Below are 17306 nucleotides of genomic sequence, written 5' to 3' on the forward strand. Positions count from 1 at the left end.
ACAAACGACAGTCTACTCTTATTTTACATTTATCTAAATAGATAAATAGATATCAATCTGTAGATATGTAGATATTTTTCAAGCTATGATGCTTTTGGTTTAATAACACAGTGGAATAATTGCGCCTACATAATAAATTTGCTATGAATTTAATTAAGCCTCAGAATCACCGTCGATATTAGAATATTCCATATTGTTTATAAACATTTGGAAGAATATTTTTAGTTTTAATTTATGTAAAGTCTAATTTTGTAAGCAATTTTATTTGTTAAAACTTTAATTTGAAATGCAAATGATAATTTTATGTTCCATTTTAATTACTTAGAAATCTAACAAGTTTTATTAATCCATAAAAATATTAATTTTGTATTTTTTGTTATTTGGGTCTTTTTTATTTACACATATTGTGGTTTGAAAAAAATTGACTTTGAATTGATTACTTCAATTTAATTTATTTAAATCTTTGACAGTCTCACCCTACTTATAACTACTATCTTAAGGGATACCGCGATCTATGATAACTTTTGCGTTTTTTCTGGAGAGCGCATCTTAAGTGGTTTCAATTTTTGATCATTTAATCACATCTCTAGGTGCAAAATTCGATCTCGTATTTGATTCAGTAAAAGATGTATAAAGGTCATGGATCCGCTTCCTTGTACATGGAGATAAACTGGGCAGAAGCTATAATATTTATCTAAATATTTATGTACTTATATGATACAATATCTAATGCAAATATTTAAAATTAATGACCATTTAAAATAGAATATAATCCAATCCATTATTATTTTAATTATTTATTAGTTTTGCACTATTTTAAATTTAATAATAATATAGTAAATAAATACATACTGAACACTTAAGTTTGGTGCATTTAAAAGTCGATCGTCTATATCTTCATTGCGTTACAACGGACTATTATTTTGAGATGTTTCCCATTAAGACGATTTGGCATTCGGAACAATTTCTATGATTTGTCTATTCTTAATTTAACTGCTACCTGCTTTACTTTAACTAAATTTTTGTTTCTTTGAAAACTTTCGAGATGTTTTTGATAGATCTTGAAAGCAGGGTTTTATAAGAATTATAACGCTACTACTTGCAACTGCAAAATAAGTGATTATTATAAATACTGCCGACTACGGTTATACATATATTAATTCGTTTTCTAATTCAAGCGGGGCTTATGGATGACTAGATTTGTTACGTTTTAGCACCTTATTTGAGCTTTTTTAAAGAAAGAAGAGTATATCATATATTCATATATTTTGATTGTGAGGAATGTGAATATCTAAAGAATCATAGACAGACGATATAAACAAATTCAACATTAAAATTATATTAATACTTTTTAAAAGATTTGATAGATTTTACTTAAATGAATGGAAAAACCATTAAAATTTATAGAACGTTGTATTTTATAGATCGAATTGCCATACGAATAACAATAATAAAATTTTCCGTAGCGAAATCAAGATCATTCTAAGTCTAATGAACTTATTTTGTTCATTATTTTTTGAACAAATAAATAACTACTTCTTATGATTGTGTTGTATATGAGTATAGATATATGATATGTTAGATACATTCACATTCGGAATACATGACTTATAAACTTGGGTACGGCTGGAATAGAAAAAAAGTGTGGAATAAGTCGAGCGTTAACTACTCACAGAAAATGTGTCTCCCTTTGTGAGATAAAATGTATCATTATAAGATTTTACTGCCTATAATAGAAGAGAAATATTTTTGTCTCAAAAAAAAACAATATATTACTTTTTTGTTTGTACTTATTTTTTACTATAAATTTGTGTTGTTTTTATTTATTTATTTTTTTTTGCTTGATTAAAGATTTATTAGTTCTGTGGTCAAAATTTTTAATAACGACGATTACTAAACTCATTTAGACTCTTTCTCTAGCAGCATTTTATTTACTGCTATTTATGTCTATTCCACAATTTGTTGATTATTTGTATAAGATTTTATAGCGGGGAAGTTTCTATTTTGTCTATCCACAGATTTTCGCACCTCATCTCAAACAAATCAACATCACTGCTTATGTAGCTGAGTCGCTAATTGCTGACGCCACCATAGTCATGGTGCTGTGCTATTCTACTATTGCTTTACACTATTTGTGAGCTATAAATACCTTAACTAATACTTACGATTAGTTAGTTTAGATTTGCCATTTGAACAATACACGTACTAATTTTCACCATGAAGACATTCATCGTACTTTCCGTTCTACTCGCCACAGTATGCGCATTGCCTCAACGCGGTCCTGTGCACGGTGTTCCCATTCAAGGACCCGGTGCTGGTTTCGGCGGTAAAGGTCAAAGCAGCGCTAATGCTGCTGCTGATGCAGCTGTTACAGCTGGTGTTGCTGGTGGTGTTGGACCAGGTGTTCGTGGTGGTCCAGTACGTCCAGGTGCAGTTCCTGGTTTCGGTGGTCCAGGTTTCGGCGGTGCAGGTCTTGGTGGTGTCGGTGGTGGATCAAGCTCTGCTAATGCTGGTGCATCTGCTAATGCTGGTTCCAGCGGCGGTCGTGGTGGTATCGGCGGTTCTAATGCCAACGCTAATGCCAACACCAATGTTAACTCCAATATTGGTGGTGGACGTGGTGGTGGCTCAGCATCTTCTTCAGCATCAGCATCCGCTTCATCGTCATCATCTGGTTTTGGTGGCTCTAACGCAAATGCCAATGCTAATGCCAATGCCAACTCAAATGTTAAAGTACGCGGTTAAATTTAACTCATTTTTGGACTGATAAACTAAATAACGGACCTCTTTTGTTATATACTCTTAAATATATTAATAGTTTAAAATAATTGTTGAATAAAACAATTTCAAATTTTTTATACTATAAGAATTGTGTTAATATATTATTATTATCTTAAGACAGTGCGATAAAAATGTGAATGTTTCAAAACTTGAGTTCTTGTAAATTACCATTAATGATAGAAAAAAGTTTCAAATCAGATAAACAAGCTACTTTTTGAAATTCTTTATAAGTCTGTAATGGATTTCAAAAATACTCGACAAGGGATTCTTCGTAATATAGGATATCTAAAGTGAATATGAATCGTGAATATGCATCGCATATATTTTCATGTAATAAGAGTTGATGAACTTGAAATCGGTGTGTAAATAATGTTTATATCAAAACAGGAATGTAAAGGATTATAATTTTAAGATCGTGATATGATTTTAATCTTTATTTACAAAAATATGCTGTCTATCTTCAAAATCACATTACACTTAAAGGTTCACATCCTTTAAATTAATCATATCCGGAAATTGTTATATATCAACTAGGGTTTAAATAGTAACTATCATTGGCCATATGTTCTATGTATTTTATATATCTGTTATTTCAATAATACGTCTAGCTATCACCACAACGATTCCCTATGTCACAGTTAAAAAGTGCTAGAAAATAGCATTGTGTCAGCTTATAGTCAGTTTTATTTTTATTTATTTGGAATAAGAAAATTTATGTCAAAAAGGTGAATTAAAAAAAATGTGTTTAACTGCAGGCACATCATTTTCACCAAAATCAGATTCACGCCCTAGCAAATTTACTAAATAACATTCCCATCCAAAAAGGCAAGGGACTTGACGTAAGCACATTGTTATCAAAAAACTTCAACTGAAGCTCGAAACCTCTGAATCACACTTACTCATTAAAAAAAGGTTCCGCATGTGCCTAGAGTACAAAATACTTCTGTATAACAGCTCTACAAAAGCAAGATGGATTTAAAGTATCCACCAATTTCGTAAAGTGAAATGTTGAAATTAAAGGCTAACCTTTCAGCCTTTAATTAAGCAATCAGAAGAAGAAACATTACCTTTATGGGAATTACTTGCCATGACTTATCTCAAATTATTTAATATATGTTTGATTTATAATATAGATAAAAAAAAAATTATAATGTTACGTTATTAGCGGTAAGATCTATAAAACATCTTGTTAGTCTTATTGTAAGAAAATAATAAATAAATGCAAACATACATTATATGTATAATACTTTTTATAGAGAATTCATCACCATAAAATTAGAGTTTCAACATAAACGTGCTATAAAGTTGTGCATCAAAGATCGTTAAGCACAAATAACAGTCAGTTATGATACCAGAAATGAGACCCCGTTCATAAGCCACAACTGAAGAATCACGTTAAAGGTACGAAGAAGGCGAGATATTTCAGATTAACACTCAATGAATTGAAAGAGAATGCCAGCGTATATTTTTTATATAAGGATTGGGTTAATCCTTATAAAGATTTTACACTTTATTACCCTAATGATTTTTCTTTAGTAATGAGTATTAGTTTTGGCTTGTTGGATATATCATTACACAAAAATGTCTGATACGATTAAAGTCTACATTTAACTGATGAAAGGCTATTGTATTTACGAGAAGCCATTGTATACTGCATTTGGTTCGATAATGTGATTGCCAAATATCTAACACATACTGTAATTCTGCTCGTTATACCTACATCATTTCTAACTTTCTTGGCCTGATATTAAAGATATCGATATGGAACATATGTGATTTTGAAATGATGTTGCTAAATGTCATCTTCCTGTTGAAGATGTTGTCCAGTAAGTAATTTCTCCGACGTGTCATTTCAAGTTTTAATGTTGTGATTTCATCACCAAGATCAAGGGGTTTGTTACTAGTTAGCTTTTTCTATTTTAGATTGCGCAAAGAATTGTGATTATGTGGACAATCCTCAAACTCTCGATGAACATGTTTTAAGTAAAGGCTAAACTATTGCTAGCTATGTGCAAACAATAAATGATTATCACAAAAGCATCCTATATAGTAAGATGTCTAGCCATTGATTGCAATTAAATAATATTTTATTTCACACGTAATGGCAAGGTCTAAACTTCGAATCTTCAAAACAAATGTTATATCTATCTTGTACAACGGCTATGAAACATGAAAGCACTCTCGACATAAAGAAAATCGAAAATCAAATGAACGCCTGCTGAACCAAACGATTCGAAATAACACAAAATGAGATAAAAATAAGAAAGTGGAAGTGGATAGGCCATACGCTTAGACAACTGAGAGATTACATAGTGAGGCAAGCGTTGGCAAGGAATCCATGAGGAAGTAGAAGACCTAATGCGACAACGAAAACGTGAAAAAGAACGGTCGAAAGTGGACTAGCTGAAGCACGATATATATGGAACAACATTTACAGAGATGCAACAAATGGAGTCATATTTAGAAGAATTATTGAGACTTTATGCCCCACTGGAGGAAATGGACAATAATAGTTGTAACGACAAGGTCCATTATATACTTTATGTATATATAACATATTTATATATGTATGTATATATGTATATATACCATTTATATTATACTAAAAATTTAATCGAAATCTCAATCAAAAGTGGGTGATGTTTTCGGAAGCAGAAAAGAAATTACTTTATCTATACTTTAAGGTTAGCATCCCCATTGGGACTAAATTTAATGCTACGTACGCAAATATTTATGTTGGTAAGATATATATACATATTTCTAACTTTAACATTTTCTAGTATTTTTATGTACATAACTATGTGTCTTATATCCAAGTAGACAATACCTTTATGACGAAAACATAATAGAATATAAACATTGTTATATACTTTACAATTTAATTTATGCTAATTAAATACTAAAATAAATTCACGCTAAATATGTGGGTATATGAACTGCCAGTGTCAAGCCTCCCATGATTTGAGTACGTTTGGGGCTTTTTTTGTATTAATTCTAATGTTCAGAGACTGTATTTCACTTTTTAAATATCTTTGCATTGTTGATCTCAAATATGAAGTAAATAAAATATTTAATATTTAAATAAAAAGCAATAACCGTGCAATTCTGTTTCATGCATGAGCTGCAGACTCAGGCTAGCTAGCTTAAATTAGTATATGTTATACACATACTAATATTGTATTATTTATATCAATATATTTACTAATAGTAGATAAATATATTTCTTAATGCTTTTCGTATTAATACCAAAAACAAAATAAAAGTAATTTCGCCAATTTTTTTTAAAAATGATTTATATTTATGATATTGTGCTAAAATTCCCTATGGAACTCTTTCATGATAGCTACTACTCGTATTTTGATATGTGAGTTCTGAATAATTCAACAGTTCTTTGTCGTAAAATATGCAACTTCAGTCTTTAAGTTCAATAGTTCATGAAGCTAAAAATTTTAAATATTTGTCAGTAAACAATACATATGAACGATAAAAGCAAGAAAACCCCTTATTCTAAGTATATATCATCGAAGAAAGTGATATCAACTTAACAAAGAATATCATTAGTAATATACTTAACTAAAGATATTTAAGGTTCTATACTAAATAATCTTTATAATATCAGAAATAATATCCAAATCAATCCAAATATATTTTTTGCTTTTATCAACAAACTTCTATTGGTTTTAAGCGAGAGTACATATTATTTATTATGAAATCACAGAATTATATTTTTAAAAAACTTGTTTAGACAATTCTCACAGTCTTCTTTTGACTCCAGTTTCACACCTACGAGAATGTTGTAGAGATCAGAACGAATGGTAATCTATGGGTGTAATATCAAGAGCACATCCAGGATTAATTAGCTTCTAATGTACAATTTTTATTGGGATTATTAATCGCTTCTTCTAGTAAGAAGCTAGTAACTTATATCAGAACTACGATGGATGTGGTTGCATCTCATACCGTAATTTGTTTACTTTTTATGTTGCAATTTTGCAAAAATAAATTCTTCCACTACCATTTTGAAATACAACTCCACTTCTTTGAAATTCCATCTTCCATCATCTTCTATCTAATTAAACCACGAACATATCGCATAATGTTGTCCCGTTATGATTACAGCTTTTTCAAGATCAGTTCGAAACGAGTCAATACCACGTCCGTGCCACGTCCATTTCCAAAAACAGAAATCATAAGATAAGTCACTACGCTGATGGAACTTTATTCTCACCAAAAAAAAACACGAACTGAAGTTAATTGCTTGAAATGTTCCTTTCTTTCCAGAATATAATGATGTATTTATAGCTAAGTCGCATTTTTACTAATAAATCGATGACTTCTTCTGAATCACCGCAAAATATCTGCATGAAAGTGGTTAGATGCATATATTTTGATACACAATGATTACTTATCTCGCTGTAATGAAGTACTTGAAATTCCTTGTTAATTTAATTTTATTGCCAAATGATGATGTAGGGTTTTTTTTCAAAAATAGTTAGGTTCAATCCACTACAATAATTGATTCACAGTTAACTTAGATACATAAATAATTTAAATGCGAATCAATTATTGTAGTGGATTGATTGGTAGATTCTTCCCATTTAACGGCGGGCGAACCGAAAGCTCCAGGAACACCTTGAGTTTATTGTTATTTCAAACAGACCACAAATAAATATCTTAAAACGGCCGTCGTCTTCATCTGCAGGTGCCAAATGACGTATGCCTGGGCATAAGAAATGGTACACAGTGTACACCATACGCCAAAAATACAACCAAGTGAAAAAAACTCGAGCTCTTATGCGATATGGCACTACACGCATTATATCATACAGATCACTCTCATTGTCAGGAATATAGGTATTTTCCCATATGAACCGAGAACGAGTGGGATGAAATATATCTGGATTTCGGCTATGCACCGCACGGACAAAATTAATACACCCATTTTCATTGCTATTACCATCCATTTCTGTCAAGAATGTATTTGATACTTAACCAATGAAATATTTCTGGAACACAGCGGCCTTTAACATAAGTACAACGTCTTTCGGAAATGGAGTCACACAATTTATGAGAGACAAGCAAAATATAATATGCAACGTCCTTCCAAAATATGTAGAACTGCAAATCAGATCTTCGTTTTTAAGAAGGATATATATAAAAATATATCATACCCTTTGCAGGAAAGCAATTTCAATTTGGATGTAAATTTTTAACCGAAAATTTTATAACAGAACTGAAATTTTTTTATAAAGTTTTCAAAAATAAAAATTATTACATATATTTTAAAATTTAACTGTTTACTTTGTTGAAACTTGAATTAAGCAAAGAGTTATAAAGTATAATAAATATATAAGTATAAAATACAATTAATTTTCAATTATTTTGGCCTCAAGTGTTGAGCATTGGTTTTAAGGCCCAATTAGGGCTCGAGTATTAGGGGTTTTAGTTTATTTTTCTCCAAGTAAACAACTTAATCGTTAAGTATGGAGAATACAGTTGCAAAAAGACTCAGTGTAATATTCCAGTAAATCCTGAATAGTCTTTGGTAATAAATACTTTGGTACACTTTACTGCTCTTTTTTATAGTTTGTGTAGGCCTGAATGCGCAAATTCGAATAATCCGATGACAGTTGTAGTATTATTTTATTTAAAGTTTTAGATTTTGAAGAAGTTCCCATTAAATAGAAAGCTTTAATTACAATTATATTCAATTCAGCCCTACATATTATATTAATCATAGATAAGAAATAAAAATTTTATATTCTTCAGATTCCATTATACTTGTAAGCTAAATTGCCTTGGAGTTTTATTTACAAATATTCACCCTAATTAAACATAAAGTACTGTCCGTCAGAGGAAGAGTAGATCTTGCATCAAGTATAACTTTATTCGATCTTTAATTCTTTCAAGGAAAAATTATGATAGAAGTTTAAAAATCTGTCACCATCGTGAGGAATTAAATCATAAGCACCTTAGCACTTATCACTTATACCCAGTTACACCCAAACTATCCAAATCAGAAAGCAGTCTAAAATCTTCAAGACCCCAATAGTATTGTGTTTTGATTCATACATTGTGACCGAAAAGCTTTCGGAAATTCTCATTTAAAATTCGCGCGCTGTATATTTTTTCGATATTTTAAGTTTATGTAGTTTGGCAGCACTAACCTTAAGCAATCAGCCATAAATGAGCGCGATCTGTCAGACAGTTCGTTTACGGCAGCTGTTGAAACCAGTTCACCTCAGTAGTGCGTTGCGAAAAAAACAATGGAAAAAAATATTGAACAAAGAGTTTGCATCAAATTTTGTGTTTCGAACGAAATTTCGTGTGCAGAATCGTTGCGAATGCTACAAAAGGCTTATGGGGAATCAGTTTTATCGAAAACTCAAGTTTATGAGTGGTACAAAGCCTTTCAGGACGGTCGTACGACCGTCGAAGACATGCCGCGTTCTGGACGACCTTCGACCTCTACCACCGACGAAAACATTGAAAAGGCAAAGGAAATCGTGTTCAAAAATCCTCATGTGAGTGTTAGAGAGATAGCACGAGAGCTAGGCATCGGTCGTGAGATGGCTCGTTTGATTTTGGTGGACAATTTGTGTATGCGACGTGTCAACGCCCGGCTTGTTCCGATTCACCTCAATTTGTTCCAACATTATCAACGATTTTAAGGCCAAACATTCAATAAATACCATCGAACAGCCACCGTATTCACCTGATCTTGCACCGTGTGACTTTTTCCTGTTTCCCAACCTCAAATTACCACTCAGAGGAACGCGTTTTGAATCCATAGAAGACGTAAAACAGAATTCGCAGAGGGAACTCAAAGCCATACCGGAAAGCGCCTATAAAAATGTTTTGATGATTGGAAGAAACGTTGGCATTTGTGTATCGCTTCTAATGGAGCATATTTTGAAGGAGATAAAATAAATATTGATGAAGATTAAGAATTTTGCGTTTTATTTAAAATTTCCGGAAACCTTTCGGTCACAATGTATATATTTTTTAATTTATATTCATTATTATATTTATATATAAATTGTTTATATATTGTTTACTCTATATATATAAAAAAAAATGTTTTACACCATTAACTTGTAAGCAATCAGCTGATTAACGACCTCGAATTTTACATTTTTTAAATGAACAAAAACGCTAATACCAGAAAGATATCAAAAAAAAATCCCATCAGTTTTTAACGTCAATAAATATTAGCACTCTGACGACAATGTTATGATGACGATGAACTAAATTACTGGTTATAAAGTTTAGAGAAAATACAGATAACATTTGATCTGAAGTTGTCAGAAGTATTTTAATAAATTTAAATAAATTTTTTCACTTAATATAGTAGACCAGATACCGGTTTAATCATATGGACATACACAAATGGACAAGAAACAATATTGAAAACGATTAACTGCTGTGAAGATTTAGGAAAAAAGAACCTAAAAGTCATCACATATTCATTTAAGCTTTACATATATATTTATTTGAATACACAAAACAAAATAAATGATACGGGGAAATGTAAGACTCTTGTAGAATATAGTATATATGCAATTGTCTAGGGAGCCAACTACTGATATACACTCGTAGTACATTAGTCTGAGGTTACACCCGAAATAAACCACAAAAAGCAAATATAAAGTCATTCATATAGTTCTAAAAGTAATCATCTACGCAAAAGCTCTACTTTTCTGCACAGATTACATAGAAATAAATTATTAAAACTGGCTATATACATCGGGGTTTCTAAGAGTACCTGTAAACATCAAGTTGTTTAGTATTTGTTTTAAGTATAAATGTTGTATATAATAATGAAAGAAAAATAATTTGTTGCATATATTTAAATTATCTACAAATTAAAATAAAAAATCTATATAATCTTAAGCACTATCGTAAAATAAACGAAGAATGTACATATATATTCTCTACGTCTAAAGACAGATTTCTGTTAACACACAACTAAAATTTATAATAAAAAAAAACAATATAATAGTGTCTCTAATAGTAAAATACTATAATATATAGTAAATATATTATATACTATTATAGTACAATCTTATATGTGTTTATAAAGATTATTTGAGTATTAGAAAACTTAGTTAGACGGACGGACAGACAAGCAAAATATAAAATTTTTATATTACATTTTCTAATTTTATTTATATTATCATAACATCCACCATATGTTGTGATACCAACACTTACCAACACGAAGGTCAAATTTTTTTACGCATGCATTAAATCTATATGCCTATATGGATTAGAAACCAATACCTGCGCAACATATTAGGCATATGGTGGCCTAAAACTATTTCAAGTGAAATCATGGAGAATAACGCAACAAACAAGCATAAACAACGAGATAAGAAGAAAGAAGTATATTTGAATTGAATACATACTGCGTAAGCCTTATGAAGATATCACGCATGCTGCTTTCACTTGGAACCCCCCGGGGACTAGGCGCAGAAGCAGAACAGCAAAAACCTAGAGAAGCATAGTTCAGCAGGACACGGGTAAATCGTTTGACGAATTGAAAGGAATAGCACAAAATAGAAATCAGTGGAAAACTTTTGTAAACTCCTTAAGCTCCTAATGGAGCATATATATAATAATAATATAAATAATATAATCATAACATCATTATCATTATAATAAATCATAATAAAATATTAAAATATTTTCTATTCAAGTTTCTAAATAAAGCATCTTTGTTTTAATTACACTATCATCCAATTTTGGCTTTATTTTGCACAAAGTATTCTTAAGTATTCGAACCTACTTAATCCACCTTTAGTCAAGGGAACATGCCAGTTTTTTGAATCATAGGTCAATTTCTACTTGATCTATTCTGATTTGTAAAGATAGAGTTCTTGTTATACAATATATATTTTCAAATGGTAAATATGGTAGCTTATATATTCTTTAAAAAAATATATATTTATGTATTGTATATATATATATAATTAATAATTATAACTTAACCACTGCCACTACTTAATCAACTTGTACCTGATGGTTTCATAGGCTTATATATACATTGTATTATACAGCATTAAAAACACATAACTACTTTTTAATGAGTATTTTCAAATAAGTATTATTATAATATAAAAAAAAATTTATATATAATATAATATTGAATAAAACTAATAGAATCGTATTATATTTATTTTATCGAAATTCTTTAAAGTTTATTTACTTTATTTTTAAGTATGTAATTTTTGCTATGAATATTCTATATCGTTTGGTTTACACTATTGATATTAATCTTATAGCTTTGCGTTCTATTAGCCGGGTGTTCTATTCACAGATAAGCGCATATAAATATTTAAAAAACACGTATGTTGCTTCCAACAAAACAAACTCATACTTTATATATTTATTTCTCACATACTTTTAGGAACTCGTTAAAACACATTACCTTCAGTAAATAAAAATATATTATTAACAAAAAAAAATACGGTGAAGTAACGAGTTTATCATACACAAGCCATACAATTATTATATGAAGTTCTTTTAAATCGAATTTCGTTGACCTTTGAACACGAGGATTACCTTGTGTAAGAAAATTGAGATTTGATTGACATAATGCAGAACTGGTCAGACAGACACTCCGATTTAAAAATTTATATATCTTTTTCTAATTCTTTTTTTTAGTTTCACATTTTAAATATAATTCTAACAAGAATTTGTTTATAAATACCAATAAAAAAAACTTTGAACATTGAAAGCACATAGCGTATTACAGGTTTTTATAAAATTCCATAAGGTTTCTTCTAGAAAATTCAAAAATAAATGAATCTAGCACTGCTATGGATTATTATTATTAGTCGTACAGGCAATGGTACACTTTGACTATATCATTCAGATCTATTGTGTTATCCTTGATGAGGAGTGCCTTAGTTAACTCGCACAATTTAAGATTATTGAAAACTCCAACGATATCGCTTGGTTCAAGAACCTAAAATTTTTATGATATAATGAGAATCATATGGAGATATTTTAAATCGTATTGGAATATTGCTCATGTCCTGCAATTTATCATCCCTTGAGAATTGCAGGCATGAGTAGATAAGATGGGCAATAGTTTTACTCTGCAACTAATAGAATCTACAGATGTAAGTGTGTTTTAGTTCTTTCTGACTTCAGATCTGTTTAATCTCACAATGAGACATATTATTTATACTTACATTCACACTAACAGTGTACATTTAAAAATGATTAATGGTGATGTTGAAAATCATCATTAATCACATTTAAGGGTCAGGCTTAAAGACGATATACCGATCAATTAACCACTAAATTGTAGCATATAAATTATTTTTAAAAAATTTCTCCAGAAATAATTAAAGAAAATAACATTTTAATTAAAAACAGATTTAGATTTAATGCCATTTCTTTCCCCTAAATCTGGTTCAGTTTATTTTGCATAAAATGAATAAATTATTTAATTAAAAAAATCTACAATCAATAAAAAAACGTGTTTAAAAAAATTTTATATACAAGGAGTATTAAGTAATTATGTAAATAAAGGTAGATAATATATAAGAGATTTAAATAAAATATCATTAGTAAATAAACAAACGAAATCCATTAATATATTAAAAATTTATGCAAAATAGCGGTTTGAGAACATCTGCGACAATATTGACAAACAAAAAAAAATTATTGAAATTATTAAACAAGTTTAACAAAAACCACAGCTTGACAAAAAAGAAATTATAAATGTTCTTTATTTTTTGTTTTAAATATTAATTTAAAAATTAATTTTTTATACAATTGTACTATTTTTATTTAAAAAAAAAATTAATAATAATATTATTCTTACCCCACCACACCAGTATTTGCATTAGCTAATGCAGCGCCACCATTACCATATCCTCTATGAACGCCTGTGGCTGTACTAGAGGTCTGAGCAGTACTACCACTATGATAACCACCATAACCGCCATTTGATTTATTCGCACCATATGCAGTGTATTTGTATGCATTTGGCTTGACGGCATTGTTGGAATCTTCACTAGCACCTCCATATGAATTTTTATCATTCGTATTTGACTCGGCAGCATTGTTGGTGTCTTCACTAGCACCTCCATATGAATTTTTATCATTCGTATTTGACTCGGCAGCATTGTTGGTGTCTTCAATAGCACCATCATATGGATTTTTATCATTTGCATTTGACTCGGCAGCATTGTTGGTATCTTCAATAGCACCAATATATGGATTTTTATCATTTGCATTTGACTCGGCAGCACTGTTGGTATCTTGAATAGCGCCATCATATGGATTCTTATCATTTGCATTTGACTCGGCAGCATTGTTGGTATTTACACTAACACCACCATATGGATGTTTATCATTCGCAGTTGACTCAGCAGCATTGCTTGGAACTTCACTGGCACCACCATAGGGATGTTTATCATTCGCAGTTGACTCAGCAGCATTGCTTGGAACTTCACTGGCACCACCGTACGGATTTTTATCATTTGCATTTGACTCGGCAGCATTATTAGTATCTTCAATGACACCATCATATGGATTTTTATCATTCGTATTTGATTCGGCAGCATTGTTGGTATTTACACTAACACCACCATATGGATGTTTATCATTCGCAGTTGACTCAGCAGCATTGCTTGGAACTTCACTGGCACCACCATAGGGATGTTTATCATTCGCATTTGACTCAGCAGCATTGCTTGGAACTTCACTGACACCATCAAAAGGATTTTTATCATTCGCATTTGCTTCGGCAGCATTGCTGGGAACTTCACTGGCACCACCAAATGGATGTTTATCATTTGCACTTGATTCGGCAGCATTGCTTGGAACTTCACTGGCACCACCAAATGGATATTTATTATTTGTACTTGATTCAGCAGCATTGCTGGGAACTTCACTGGAAACTAAATTAATACCGCCATAACTTCCGTAGCCTCCATGACCACCGTAGCCTCCTTGACCGCCATAGCCTCCATGACCGCCATAACCTCCATAACCGGCGTTACCGCCATGACCGCCGTAACCACTGTAACCACCGAAACCACCAAAACCTCCAGCTGCTGTAGATGCAATTGAACTTGCTCCAGCACCTGAACCTCCGAACCCACCAAATCCACCTGCAGTAGCTGAAGAAGCTGCACTGGTACCTGAATTGAAACCACCGAAACCACCAAAACCTCCGGCTGCTGTTGATGCAATTGAACTAGGACCAGAAACTCCGAACCCACCAAAACCACCTGCAGTTGCTGGAGAAACTGCACTGGCGCCACCAAAGTTTCCGCCATATCCACCATAAAATCCATTACTAAATCCACCACTATTTCCGCCAAATCCTGCATTAAAACCAGACTGGCTGCCAAAACCGCCGCTGAAACCATTACCAAAACCGGCTGCACCAAAACCTCCTACATTAGATTGTCTACCTAAACCGCCAAATGTACTGAATCCATTACCTCCATATCCACCTCTATATGGACCATTTGATCCATAATACCCATTATTGCCTCCACCGATTGAACCATAGCCGCCATAATTATTAGCACCACTGGAGGCAATTGTACTAGCACCACTTAAGCTACCATCTCCACTAGAGTAACGAAGTGGCAATGCAGCTGAGAACGCTAGTAAAACACAAAACACAGCGACCAGAATCGTCATTATCTCACAGGCTGAACAACAACACAACTAACGAACCTATATTAAAGACTGTTTCACAGGAGACAAGGTTTTTATAGCACAATAATTTTCTGATCCACTGAAGTGTATATGACGTCAGCAATTAGCATAATAACAAATTCTTTATTAACAAATAATCAATATTTTAAAAATTTTTTAAAGAAAAAAAGAGTGAGGAATAATTCAACAACAAAATAAAAATCACTTTTCATTAATATAAAACGTAGAAACTTGCAATGAGAAAAATTTCTTGGGAGATTTTATATAGGAGTACACTGAGCAGTAGATACAATCTGTATCGAAAGCGCTTTAAATCGAAATCACATAATGAAATCAAGTTCACCTAACGAAAAAGATACAAAATTTATTGTTGCTTTTGGTCTTATATGAATATACAAAGACAACAATAGCTTTATAGCTTTCTTCACTTGAACATCATCCGCTCTTTCGATTTATTACTCCGCTCACATCATCTATTCTCGGCGGACTAAATAATACGCTTTTGTTATTTAATATCGAAAGTGAAGAGACTAAAGAACGATTCTTTGCAGATTTGGCGGTATATTTTATTTAAAATAGCAAAATTATAATAATAGTGGAGCTTTTAAAATTCAAAAGAAGCTTTTCCCAAAAATTGCTGTTGAAGAAAATCTCAATAAACGCTACCAGACTTTTTCAACAATAACTGAATAACAAATTAATTACACTGGGTAACAAATTTTTAGCATTTTCAAATAAAGTATAATTTGAGGGTTTTAAATGAAACGAATTATTAGGTTTTTTTCCCAAAATTATGGTCCCATTATATAAACTCTTTACACCTAGAATAGAATAGAAATAAACAGGATACCAGCTCCGAACGGATCGGAACACTGCGACCATAGTTGATCTTTTGTGATACAACAAACTCTAACCGAACAGAAGACATTCCGCTTTCCGCATGAAAACCAGAACGTCAGCCGATGAGAACTTCCTTATGTCAAAAGAGCAGAGTACTTCTCGACGCAGTGACCTCCTCCTGGCCCAAATCAAGACTGAGCAGTGAATCACAGAGAATGTGACAGGAAGTTTTGTCTGCTTTTAGGCAGAGTCGATAAGTCGATAATCTATCTCTTCGGACAGACGTATTTTGTTAAGGTGATAAAGCAGTTTATGATGACCCATTAAGTATCCATTAGCAACCTCAACTCTGTGCTGCTGAAGAAGGATATCTTTACATCTAACTCGCCAAAAACTAATTTTAGATTTTGAGTTCCAAAAAGTTAGTTAAGCCATAATTTAGACCTTTCGCTAGTTACAAATTTGATGACAAATGGAGCGGTGAATTAAATTCATTATACACATTACCAAGCATTTAACGTTAATGCTTAACGAAGAACGTTATCCTGGCATAATGAAATGAAGTCACATGTATTGGTAACATTTGAACAGATATCTTCTTGGAAAATCTCATTATAACCAATAGAAGACGGGTAAAATATAAAACTTTTTTTTCTATGTTAACTCCAGTGCTTTTGTCTATTTTAGCTTTCCCAGTTCATCTATAATATCTAAAATTTGTATACCTTCGACATTGGAGTAGTTAAGCAGTCATTTTTCATACTGAACAGGTAATTTACAGATTACGGACGAATAAATTAATCTTCAGTAATACTAGCGACAATTATGCTTGATCTGTGCAGATATATATTCAGATACATGATTTTTCTAGTTAAGCCCGTAACCAAAATGTAAACCAAAGTATTCTACTGAATATCCCTGCAGAACTTATATTGCATTAAGGTATCTACATGAGTTGTCTTTCGTACGGTGCAATGTATATGTCACATGAGTAG

General features: G+C 31.6%; 2 protein-coding genes across 2 annotated transcripts; one reads left to right on the forward strand and one right to left on the reverse strand.

Moving 5' to 3' along the window:
- Window positions 1-2217: 2217 nt before the first annotated feature.
- Window positions 2218-2745, forward strand: LOC119688298 (elastin-like). The gene has a single exon (XM_038102977.1). The coding sequence runs from the start codon at window positions 2218-2220 to the stop codon at window positions 2743-2745; it is 528 nt and encodes a 175-aa protein (XP_037958905.1).
- A 10835-nt stretch (window positions 2746-13580) lies between these two features.
- Window positions 13581-15475, reverse strand: LOC119687639 (uncharacterized PE-PGRS family protein PE_PGRS54-like). The gene has a single exon (XM_038102039.1). The coding sequence runs from the start codon at window positions 15451-15453 to the stop codon at window positions 13615-13617; it is 1839 nt and encodes a 612-aa protein (XP_037957967.1). The 5' UTR covers window positions 15454-15475; the 3' UTR covers window positions 13581-13614.
- Between the last annotated feature and the right edge of the window lie 1831 nt (window positions 15476-17306).

Source organism: Teleopsis dalmanni, chromosome X, assembly GCF_002237135.1.
Source record: "Teleopsis dalmanni isolate 2A chromosome X, ASM223713v2, whole genome shotgun sequence".
Classification (NCBI taxonomy): Eukaryota; Metazoa; Arthropoda; class Insecta; order Diptera; family Diopsidae; genus Teleopsis; species Teleopsis dalmanni.

Bases quoted from the DNA above. Each gene is read 5' to 3' on its own strand.
- LOC119688298 (XM_038102977.1), top strand. From the start codon at position 2,218: ATGAAGACATTCATCGTACTTTCCGTTCTACTCGCCACAGTATGCGCA.
- LOC119687639 (XM_038102039.1), bottom strand. From the start codon at position 15,453: ATGACGATTCTGGTCGCTGTGTTTTGTGTTTTACTAGCGTTCTCAGCT.